Source organism: Odocoileus virginianus, chromosome 1 (genome assembly GCF_023699985.2).
Source record: "Odocoileus virginianus isolate 20LAN1187 ecotype Illinois chromosome 1, Ovbor_1.2, whole genome shotgun sequence".
Taxonomy (NCBI): Eukaryota; Metazoa; Chordata; class Mammalia; order Artiodactyla; family Cervidae; genus Odocoileus; species Odocoileus virginianus.
Genome location: NC_069674.1, coordinates 78,212,715 through 78,225,614, shown reverse-complemented (window position 1 = coordinate 78,225,614; position 12,900 = coordinate 78,212,715). Strand labels below are relative to the sequence as shown.

The 12,900-nt window shown below is 33.3% G+C and overlaps 1 protein-coding gene across 2 annotated transcripts in view; it reads left to right on the top strand.

Moving 5' to 3' along the window:
• The window catches only part of SEMA3A (semaphorin 3A), a 349,768-nt gene that overhangs the window by 300,960 nt on the left and 35,908 nt on the right, over positions 1–12,900 (top strand). For both annotated transcript variants that reach the window (XM_020884043.2, XM_020884044.2), the window contains 2 exons: positions 2,497–2,716; positions 6,840–6,931. In XM_020884043.2, the coding sequence (XP_020739702.1) occupies positions 2,497–2,716; positions 6,840–6,931 (312 nt within the window). The remainder of the gene's footprint in view (positions 1–2,496; positions 2,717–6,839; positions 6,932–12,900) is intronic.

The window sequence follows — 12,900 nt, the reverse complement described above, 5'->3', positions numbered from 1 at the left end:
AAAGTAGGGAGAAAAAAAAGAAAAGATCAGTATGGTCAAAAGTATGCAAAGTCATCAATGTGATGTCAGAAATTCTAAAATATGTGGATGGATTCATCCAGTGCAACATTTTCTAGCCCTAAAAATCTTTAAGGAAATAATTTCATATAATGAAAAAACTTGTTTAAATTTTATTGTTTAATTTCACGTGAGTTTTATTGTTTAATTCAAGTGAATGCTGTTTTTATATGATTTTATTGGACATAGAATGCTTTTAATCATAATTGTTTTCTGTATTACTAAACTTACTAGCATTTCATAAAGATTACTTATAGTTGGTGGATGTTGTACATAAAAATTGATGGATTTTGTAAATAAAAAATTAAATAGATTTTCAGAAGAATAAATGAACAAGATAGAATATCCATTGATTGTAAGAAGCCAAATGGTTTTATGAAAATGCTTATGATATTTACTCCATTTCTTAATGATAAACTATTTTACTTTGTTGATGGACAGTTTTATAACTTACAGCTGTTTTTATCTCTGTGACTAATTAATGTCAGTATATTCTAATTATACACTTGCTCTGGGCTTACTTCAACAAACTTGGTGAAAGTCTTTCATTAGATACTGTGCTGTTATTTGGAGCTACCGAGTATTTGATGTGATGTCTACAGTGTATTTAGAATTAATAGCAATTAAAATTTTTTTTGTGTCAGGCCTATTTATATATGTATGTGTATTATATTCAGTAGCCCAATTATTGTCCCCATCTTACAGATCAAGACTCTGAGGCAAAGAAAGGAGCCAGGACTATTCAGGCAGTTTGGTTCTAGTGCCTGAATTCTCACCCATTATTCACAGATAGTTGTTATAACATGGGAAATCATGGCAGCAATTTGCACCAAGTGCTGGAGGCAGAAGGCAGAAGGCCTTAATTCCTTCTCTAAGCCAGGAGTTAGAGAAGGGCTTCCAAGAGGAGATAGCACCTTGCTCTGTGAATAAAATTCACTTAGATGAATCCATTAATTTCAAAAGTGGGCTTCTGAGAATATGTCATTCCATCAACACTGCTGCAGAAAAACACAGTAAGTGGCCTTCAAACGGTGTGTCAATAGAATGGCATTTCTTTTATTCTTAAACAAAAACCTACAGCTTAAGTAGTACTAAATACAATGATAAAAGTAAGGCAAGAGAATGAGACAGATTGTAAGATAAAGATCTAAAATAAATAAATCTCTTAATGTGCAATCTTACATTTCTAAGTTTTTGCAAATTATTTCTAAATGGTGGTAGAAAAGCAAAAAAATTAATGTCATAAAATATGTTTTATTGTTTCTTTGAGGAGTTTATACAGCTATACAGCTACTTGATATTTCATTAAATAAATATTTTTTTAAATTTACTAAAACAGAAATAATTCCCTAAATCCCCTAACTGATATATTAATGTGTTATTCTGTGTGTATCTGGTTACTATATACATATATATTCATAGATAGATAGACACTTTCCCATTTCAAAACAAATTTTATTTATTTCATTTCTCATGAATTATTAATGATCTGTATCAAGGTAATGGCAAAGACAATTGATTTCTCCTTCTAAGCCTCTTGCAAGATCAGGAACCACTTAATTACATTTCAGCTTTCAAACTCTTAAACTAAATGGCAGAAATTACCTAAGTGTAAGGCAAAAAAGCAAGAAATGGTGATATTGTACTCTAAAAGCTTTTACCATATAATTAAATGCAATGAAAAGAGACAGACTAAAGTCGGAATTTTCTTGTTTTTGTTTTATTGCCTTAAATGGAGCGTTTAAATCAGAGGTGATGTTGTTGCAGTATATGACACTGCATTCTGTCTGGCTTTCGATGGCTATTGTCTTTTCTGCTTGGTGCAGTGTGTTTGGTCAGTTTCTGTGCTGTACAAGTTGGTAAACACTTCGAATAACACATCTTCTGTTCCCTAAAGTTACTGTAATTATTAATGAAATAATATTTTTGATACTTTTGTACTATATTTTCTGGGTTATATTAAAATAAAGCAATAAAGAATAGTTTATATTCTGTTAATTTGAAAGGAACATATTTATGTTTAGCATGATATCATAGGGAAATATGAATGTATCCAAGAAAATGATTGACTTTTTCTAAACTAATGATTAATTGCATTGTCATAACATATTTCATTCACTATTTCAAATTCTTCATTGATAACGTAAAGTAAATGGTATTGTCACTAATAAAAGGCATCAGACTTCTGTACCCAGAGTTCATTAGATACATTTATAGTTCTTGGTGAGAAATGATGACATCCCATTGAGACTTAAGATATGTTTAGAAAATATATACTACATATTATATCTACTAACTTAAGTAACGTTATTTTATTTTTTAGTTTAACAGTTACTTAAATTTAAAAAATTGCAGATTTAAATTCTAGACAATTGAGGCCAATTATAATCCTATTCATTATATTGTAATCAAAAGATATTATTCTCTTTATTTTAATAGTGTCCCAGTAAAACATTTGGTGGATTTGACTCTACCAAAGACCTTCCTGATGACGTTATAACATTTGCAAGAAGTCATCCAGCCATGTACAATCCAGTATTTCCTATCAATAACCGGCCGATAATGATCAAAACAGATGTAAATTATCAGTTTACACAAATTGTGGTAGATCGAGTGGATGCAGAAGATGGCCAGTATGATGTCATGTTTATTGGAACAGGTAAATGTTTTAACTTCAGCTCTAAATGTTCTTCCAGAACATTGCATTTAACTAATTAAGTATACTGAAAACTGAAGGAATGTTTTATAGTCACTCTCAAGGTATACTGTGCTGTGCTTAGTCACTCACTCCTGTCTGATTCTTCACGACCCCATGGACTGTAGCCTGTCAGGCTCCTCTGTCCATAGGGATTCTCTCAGCAAGAATACTGGAGTGGGTTGCCATGCCCTCTTCCATGGGATCTTGCCAAACAGGGATCCAACCCAGATCTCCCACATGGCAGGTGGATTCTTTACCATCTGAGCCACCAGGGAAGCCCAGAATACTGGAGTGGGTAGGCTATCCTTTCTCCAGGGGATCTTCCCAACCCAGGAGTCAAACTGGGACTCAAGGTATGCTGCTGCTGCTACTGAGTCGCTTCAGTCGTGTGCGACTCTGTGCGACCCCATAGACGGCAGCCCACCAGGCTTCCCAGTCCCTGGGATTCTCCAGGCAAGAACACTGGAGTGGGTTGCCATTTCCTTCTCCAGGCTCAAGGTATAGTTAACCTCTAATAAATGACTAAAAAAAAACCCCTGAACATTGTCCCATTCTAATGTGTCATGTTTTTAGACAAGTTGACATTGTTAACTTAAATTTCCTTTTCAGTCAATAGTTAATCAATTTAATCAGGTGAAGATAATGATTAGGTGAATAGTCAGCGTCTATAACTGAGTCATAACTCTTTTTTGACCAGAGGTCTTTCAGGACAAAGATATTGCTCAAACCATGCATAAAATTCCCAAGACAGTCATTAAATGTTCTAGAATATATTTATGCAAAACTATCTGAACTTTAAAATTATCATAGAGTGCAAAAAATCTTCCAGAAAACAAATTTTGGCAATACAAATTTGTTTAGTGTGTTTACTATACAATGAGAAACAAAACAAAGCAAACCAAACTTTATCAGAAAAGCAACAAAGTGGACATAAGGAATCAGCATATACATTTTAGATTCATTGCTGTATAAATTTAACAGTGTATCTTACCAATTCTGTGACTGGAAACAAGTATTTTGTAGGTAGGTATATTTTCAGAATGAATTCCATTACTATTATAACATATTACTCTATTTCCCCTCTACTCTCTTTAATAATACTATTTTGAAAGCACCAGTTACAAATCTGAAACTTGCTACTTAGGGTCAGATTCCAAGGTAATAAATTCCTGGTCTCCATTAACGTTAACTGACATAAATCAGTGGGAAACCGAGTGAGTGCTCCACTGAAACCTTGTGTAATAACATTTATTTTCCCTTGGTGAAAAACAGAGGAAAAAAAATTGCATTAACTATAGGGGAATGGCACCTGTGCAGTAAGTGCTTTGAAGACTTAAAGTTTTATAACAAAATTGTGAAATACTTATGTTATCAGGTGTAACAGTGTCAGATTCTGAGCAATACATTATGGTTTCCTTTTATGAGGGAGAAAGTTTCTCTATCAAATTAAAGAATCCCGGTGAGACTTGGAGTTCAGTAAAAGTCAATGAATTGCAAGTATGAACTTCTGGTTATAAATATCTTGAGAAAATATAAGATGATTGGATTTCTCTTCAATAAATATTAGTTTGTCATTTAATGTCAAATTATAATTAGATCTCTCTACAGAGTAGTTAAGCTTGTTCGATAGAGTCACACTTGCTTTTTTCTTCACCTCTGGCCTTTAATGTTGAAAAGTCCCCCACTCATTGTCAGTGCAACAAAAGCTTGCTTCTGGCAGTTTGACCACAGAAGTCCAAGCATGGGTTTTCAATTCTTCTTGGGACACGAGCTGTCTTTAAAGGAACCAGTTTTATGAGCATGTTGAACATCTGATGTTGTGGATGGCTATTGGTCAGCACAGAGCAGGGTCATCTGTCAGCAAAGTAAATTGATTACAGTAATTTTACCTTTTAACTAAGTTGCACATTGATCCTGGTTGAGTAATCTGATTCAATTTGTGTGAAATTGTTTGAAATACTACTCAGTAAAACTTGATCTGAAACACAGATAAGGTTATGTTTGGATACTGGAGACCGATCAGAGGCACAGAGTAGATTAACCTAATTTACCTTTAATCTTTGGTGTTATGAGTAGTCCAAGGTCCTGTAAACATAGAAAGACCCTCTTAAAAGAGGGCTTTTAAAAAAACTTTACAAGGGATACACTAGCAGCCTTTCTTGAGCTTACATACCACATCATATTGATCCCCTGAAAACAGTTATCTGTGGTGTGAATACTTTGGATTATTTTTATGATGTAACATTTTTTACAGACAAGATTTTTCTTCTCAAATAATTTGTCTGTTAAATTTGATTAAAATGAGCCATCCATATCTAAAAATAATTGATCATCTGATGAAATGGAATGTCAAAGAGTCAAATTTTTGAATTTAATAAATCCCTGTTCGTTCTTCTATCAAGAATAGGAATGCATCTCTAAATACTGGAAAATTAGTAGGCTTCCCAGGTGGTGTAGTTAGTAAGGTTGGTAAAGAATATGCATGCCAATGCAGGAGATGCAAGAGATGTGGGTTAGATCCCTGGGTTGGGAAGAGACCCTGGAGTTGGAAGTGGTAACCCAGTCCAGTATTCATGCCTGGAAACTTCCATGGGCAGAAATGCTGGTGGGGGTTGCAAGAGTCAGACACAACTGAGCATGTACACAAAGTAGCTTTTTAACCCAACTTAGAGTAAAAGTGGCAACTCTTACCATTAAAACACTTTGTATCTGTTAGCAATGAATAAACAGTACTTGAAATCTCTATTAAAATGTATTCAGTTTAGCAGTTTTTATTATTTATAGTTTATTATTTATAGTGATGAATTTTTAGCACTCTAATATGTTAATATGTTAATTAAACCAAAGCCAAATTGATTAGGCCAATTATTGAAAAACCACTCTAATAAGTAATCCAGTATTTATTATGAGAAGTCAGATTATTATCATTTCGCACTAAATGGTCATTGAGCTGTCTTTTTAGGCACCTCTAAGTACTAAAGGCTTCCTCATGGGAAGATGATGAGCAGTCAGGCTCTGAAGTTCAGCTACTTTTGTTGCTTGGCAACATTGCTTCCATTTTGCTTGAATATTAAATATTGATAGTAGTTCCTGATTTCATGACAAGAAAGAGAAAAACTTGTCATGTCAAAGTGTAATTTTTCTTCTTTTTTATTTCTTATTGGATGAAAGATTCTTCAGTTTCTATAGTGCTTGAAAATTTTCAAGAGTTTCACACAGATGATTCCACATAACCCCATAATAATCCTTTTTTGCTCCTACCCCTATCTGTCCCTCCCCCATTCTCTCTTCCCGCTGTTAACCACTCATTTTGTCCTCTATATCTGTGAGTCTGCTTATTCTTTTGTTATATTCTAGGTTGTTGTTTTTTTTAGATTCCATATATAAGATAGATAGTGTTTGTCTGACTCATTTTACTTAGCATAATGCCCTCCAAGTCCATCAATATTGCTATAAATGGCAAAATTTCTTTCTTTTTATGGCTGAGTAGTATTCTGTTGTATATACATGTACCACATCTTCTTTATCCATTCATCTGTTGACAGACACCTGGGTTATGTGCATACCTTGGTGTAGTTGTAAATAATACTACTGTGAACATGGGAGTGCATGTATTTTTTTAAGTTAGTGTTCTTGATTCTTTTCTGATATGTACCCAGGAGTTTGGTTGTTCTGATTTTAGTTTTTGAGAAGGCCCCATACTGTCAAATTGATACTATTTTTAATTTAGTTTTTTTTGAGACACCTGATAATTGAGATTTAAAAGAATCTAACCTAATGATTATATATATATATATATATATATATATATATATATTTATTACACAAGTTTAGAATAAAGCCACCTTCAAAGCTTCATATATTTCTAAAAAATTCAATTAGTTTTATTCCATAACTAATTTTATTTTATCTAGTTTCATGAAATGCATTTGAATATATGTTACTAGTGCTAAAACAATAAAATAAAATTTAAAATGCTGACGTCAAAATGTCATTCTTTCTTTTCAATTACTGATATAATTTATTAACACTAAACTCTCTTCAGATCTGTTTAAATTGTGGTGTTCTCTACTTTCTTTCAAAGATGTTGGAACTGTTCTTAAAGTAGTTTCAATTCCTAAGGAGACCTGGCATGATTTAGAAGAAGTTCTGCTTGAAGAAATGACAGTTTTTCGGGTGAGTGCTGTTTAATTTCAAGTGTCGACAAGTTCACTTGTATGTCCTTCCCCCAGGACAGCTGCACACTGATCTTGGTATGGACAAGTAGTCTAGCATACCCTTCTAATTAGCTTGTCAATTAAAAAGCCAGACACTAGTCAAAATAAACCTTGAACTTTCAATTCTAGTTAAATCTAAAAACGTAAAGAAATATATCCTTGGCTCATATTTTGTTTTCTCAGTGGTAAATTATATTATTTACATTTTATACTATTAATGTAACTTACCTCACTGAGCAAACTCTGTGTGCCTCCCACCTCCCAAAGCCCTTCTTTCACACTTTATGGTGTAACTGGGGTGACAGATAACTTCCATGAATGTATTAAAGAAATACATTCAAAATGAAGGAATGAAGACATTTGAGTAATTTTTAAAATCTTATCTGTGAGTTGTTTTATCACATTTTTCTAAAGAAATCATTTGTTAGCAAAAGAAAATTTTCACAGTTTTTGTATCACTGGTGGAAAATTTGTTACAAATTCTTAGTCTTCACAAGTAAGAAAGGTACTTGTAGCTGTCCCTTTGTCATGAATCACTTACAGCTCAGGTAAGTTTATACAAGAGATTGGGGATAGAGGCAGCAGTTTATGTGTTGCAGTGAGAGAAGAAAACTAAAGTAATTTAACATATAACACAGTCTGTTGTTCCTTTTAGAAAATCAACTAGGAGGAAGTTTGAATTGAAGCACACCTTGACATGAATTATTTATGAAACAAACAGAAATGATGCCTATCAAAGGTGTTATTTCAGTTTTTGATAGAAGAAGGTAAAAACAATCAGACATTTATAACTAAAAATAAATTGAATTATTTAGTGGACAGAAAATGAGAAATGTCAGATCTAGTCTCACCGCTTCAAATTACCTCATTTAGTCTCCAAGAATCTAAGACACTTTATCTATAAAGTGCAGCGCCTGTATTGAAGTTTTCATGTGATTAAACATTTTGATTGTAAGAAAAATCTTCCCAAGACTTCTTTTAACCCTGTACTTATTAACTCAATAGAGCTCTTGCTCCCTATTTCAGTAATTGTTCGAAGAAAAAATAAAGTAAAATATGGCAAGCTCCAAATTGATATTGATTCAAGTAAAATTGTAATTAGCTTTGAAACATGTAACTGGTAAATCATGACACAGACACCTAGTAGTAACTAAGCAATGTTCTACTGGGAAGGTCTTAGGTTCTTGAGTCATACCTATATAATAGTTCTGCTTGGACTACAAACAGTACATCTGAGCTTTCGCATCAGTGTAGACAGGGAAGATAATACCTGTCTCACAGGGAAGCTAGAAGAATTAGAGACACTATCTGTGGACTATCCAGGACATTGCTAGTTGCTGTGCTCAGAATCTTATCATCAATATATTTATTTGCTTTAGTTTGTCCACAGTGAATATAAGCTGCATTTACAGTAGCTTGCTCTGCTAATCCTTGGTTTAAGTCTTAAAATCACACAGTCATTATACTTCTACTCTGATTTTTTAAAATTAAGCACTTGGACCTTATTTCGTCTGTTATAGAATGATGACTAACCCCTGTCTTCCACTGCCTCCCATTTCAGAATTTACACATTGATGCTTTAGCCTACAAATTCAAAACTATAGTTATCCAAATAGACTGTGTCATCATATAGAATCCATTTAGATTTAGCAAACAAACTATGGGCACTAAGAGGCAGATATATAAATTTCTGTCTTATATCCATTGTTGGGTCTCCAGAGTCTAAAATATGTTTTCAACCAGCATTTGTTAAATGAATAGAGAAATCAGTATTTATGCAAAAAATTAAATATGAAAAATTAAGGAGTTTAAAGTCTTCTCTAGGGAGACCCTCCTTAAAGTGAGGTGGCAGAATATGAGGAAGATAAACAAAGAACAGCAACAAGTTATCCTGCTTGATTATAATCCCATATTATTTTCTAGTAGAAAAAATTTTGCCAGTTACTTGTTTTTAGAAATCTATATTGCCACCACCGTGCAAATGAAGTTATAGGAGATACTAAAATATTATGTTAACTTTAGAATTTCTTAATTATTTCCAGAATCTTTTACTTTTGGATTTGTCATGGTTCCTCTGCATATTCCCCTTCAGTTATTGTATATGATTATAACAAGTTTCATTTACTAATTCAACTCTAAACAAACATGTCCACCTTTGTCCTGGCACAGTACTACGTTCTGGTGAATCAGGGGTGAACACTGTAAACATGGTCTCTGACCTTACCCAGCTCAGAGACTCTTTCTAACACGTTATCCCTCATCGTTTCAAGTGCTGATTTATTATTAGTGCAATTAAGTTTCTCTTGTAGAACTGCATTGCTATGTCATGCCATTTAAATAATAAGGTTCTTTTTTCTATCATTTTATCATTTTCTGGGATTTTATGAATCATAATATATATAATTTTGTAGTAATGCTGTATTCTAGCTATTTTTCATTCCTTGTACCTCTGGGATTTTAAGTTTATATTGCACATCTTATCTAGTTTTGTTTTAGTAAATCAAAACAAGTTTTAGTTAAAAAATGCTACTTCAAACCGTTAAATGACTTTCAGCAAAACCTTCAGAGATGGGGAGCCAACAATCTTGCAAGCACAAATATTTAATGTCTACTAGATTTTATTAGTGTTTTGCAGTTTCCAAAGGATTACACAATCTAATTATACCTGTGATAATTTACTGAATGATTTCTGCATGTTTAAGATGCCATGAGAGAGGTTTTTTATCAGTTTTTAACAATTAGGTATAAATAAGTATCAGGCGAGGGTATGCTCCTTGGTTTTTGTCTTGTCACAACAAAGCTTTGGAGTGACGAACATTAAGGCCGCCCTCGGCGTGTCACAGCTCTCGGGTCTTGGACAGATCGTGTTGTAGCTCTTAGACAACTCAGTGTTATGGCTCAGTGTTACGGCTCTCTTTTATTTAGATAATAACAGGAAAATCCACATTTGAGGCGTGAGGGCGTGTCAACCCAAAGACGCAAAGAGAAGAGCTCCCCAGCGCGCAGGAGAGAGAGAAAGAGAAAGAGCGCATGCATGCGGGGGACAGAGAGAGCCCTTTGGCTCCTCTTTTTATGTTTTTTTCTTCCCCCTGGGCCTGTCCTGTGCAAATTGGGCTTGGTGAGGAGTGTTTTTCTACCTGAAGTCCTCACTCTGGTCCTCCGACCTTCCTTTGACCTTCTTTTGTTCTATTTTCTCAGGCTTTTCCCTTCCTTGTCTTTTAGCCACCGCTATTTTTTGGACTCCTGGTTTCTATTCTAACTGCCTAACATAAGTAATAATATGCTTTCGTGGAAATGATTGTTTATGAGTTTATGAAAAGATTATTTGCAACATAGGGACGCATCTTCCTCAGATAAATATTCCATTTCCCTCCCATGTTCTCTGCCATGCATTGCTGTCATTATTATTTCTCTGACACACAAGTAGACAAAATGTATTTGGGCAGAGTTTAAAGAAATATTTACTTTCAACATTCTATTCTATCAGGCAAAGTTCATACATATATTGTGGTCTAGCAATTGGAATATTTCACTGTCAAACTTTGTTTAATTTTGCAGAAGGAGGGCAAAAAACACAACACATTAAAGCAATTTCTATATACACTGAAACTATCAGAGAAATGTTAGAGTTTCCTTATTTGTGTTTGAACCTTGCAAGTTACTCCATTTAATACAAAAATTTTAAAGGGTTAACTGAAGCACTGTGTTGATTTGACAAGGTAAAGAGACAAGGAACAGATTTAGGATGCTGGTGGTATCTGATACTCTTCGATTTTAAAAAGAAAGACATTGATGTCAACCAGACAGTTAATTTTACCATAATATCATCTCCAGGAGACCATATTCATTATGTATCTTTGCTAGACTGAATAACCAACCTCACATTAAATTCTAATTAAAGCCAGTACTGTGTCCATTGCCATTTTGAGGTTGGTTTTAGGAAAACACCCTGGCTAATCACAGGACATTCCAGTGGTTCTAGTTTCATCTGAGACACTTTATTCTGGGTAAAATCAAATCCCAATCAGAGTATAATATGAAGAATATTCCTCAGTGATAAAATTTCCATTTTAGAGTAAAATTTTAGTGGGAAATAAGAGATGAAATAAATTGGCTTCCCAGGCGGCTCAGACAGTAAGGAATCTTACTGGCGAAGAGAGTGGGCTACCCACTTCAGTATTCTTGCCTGGAGAATTTCATGGACAAAGAGTCAGACACAGTTGAGCAGTTAACACTTTCATTTTCATAGGACTCTAGAAATTACTTTAAATAGCTATCATATATCCAAAATGGTATTAAGGTACTAAGACACAAACCTATTTCAAATATTACTTGTAACATAAACTTGTGTTTAAATCTCAATTACTGTGATATTCCAAACAAATTGGTTAAAGTCAGTTGAGCCTCAACTTCTTCATTTCATCAGTTTTTTTGTTTTTCTAATTAAGGTTACTAGTCAATTGTAGCTGTTATTAACTAGTTAAATAAATGACAATCTCATTTAAAATAATTGCTTGAAAATTCTAAATCTATACCTTGTTAAAAACATTCAAAAGCTACGAAAACTAGAAGTATGCTGATTTTTACTTTATGCACTTGAGATTTTTCTTTTCCAATCCTCGGAGGGTTTTACTTTTGATACAGTGGCTGGTTACACCAAGTTGCAATGCATTTAGTACAGCGGATTTTATTTATACTGCTGTTGACTGCAAAGGATTGCAAGGCATTTACATAGATAATACATTCATTTTAAACCCAATTTATGCAGTATTCCATGAACAGCTGAGCAAACAAATGAAAGAGTTTAATTTTCATTCAAATGTAAAACATAATTGATGCTTTCCAAAACCTAGTCTGTTAACTCATTCTAAGTGAGCTTCAGCATACTTAGCATCCAGGGAGTGCTGTCTGATTCTCCTGGGATCAGCAGGTTGAAAAGCTCTGCAAGTGTGAAAGTTTAATAAGGACTAGATTTAAAATATCTGAAAAAATATATATATATAGCAAATTAGAGTCATAGAAAATCTTGAAAAGATGCTAAGTTTTTAATTTCATTTTTACTCAAACTCCAGTTAAATTTGCAATTAAAACCAGTTTCATGAAAAAATGCTTATAAAGCTACATCTGTTTTAAATGGAAGTCATATTCACTTCCAACTAGGGCTCAGAAAAAAATTAGCTTATTTAAATGGATGTCATCTTAATATATTGTCTGTTAAAATTCAACCACAGGCAGCATGTAACACATCCTATTCCAAACTATTTCATGGCCTAAAATATAAGTAAGCTGCTTTTAATAAAGAGATTCTAGGATCTTAATTTAAGAACGTTGAAATCATTATATGGCACAGTGGAGTTTCTTATGTATTGAAGTTTGTTTTCTTTTACAATTTATATATAAAGTGATCATTTCAGTCTACCTTACAGACATTTTAATTTTGTATTGTCAATGTATGTGAAATGTGTGAAAATTCACCAGCTTCACTTATAGTTTCACTGAAGTTGTTCAAAAAGAACCTAGATGTAGCTAACTTTCATTTTAATCATACTACCTCTTAATTCTCTAAAAAGTACTTTCCTTGCACCCTGGCTGTAGAATTTATTTTGCAAAAGTCTCCATGAGGTTAGCTGATTACATACATAACAACATAAGCATTTTCCCTGTGAAGCTGTTGGAATGGAAGAAGCTGCTGTGGAATATTTTTCTGCTTTAAATTCTTAGTTTGGATTCACTGATTCCAATATTATGTAAACTTAAATACAACAATCAATTTTGTCTTTTAAAACTAAAAATCTATGATGATTTGGTCTCTTGATTTTTGTGATTTGATGGACTAAATTCCTAAAATCTTATTTCTATATAGAGAAAATTGGTAGATATTCCTTTCATCATAGTTGTCTGTCTGATTGATAGTTCCTGTAGGAAATT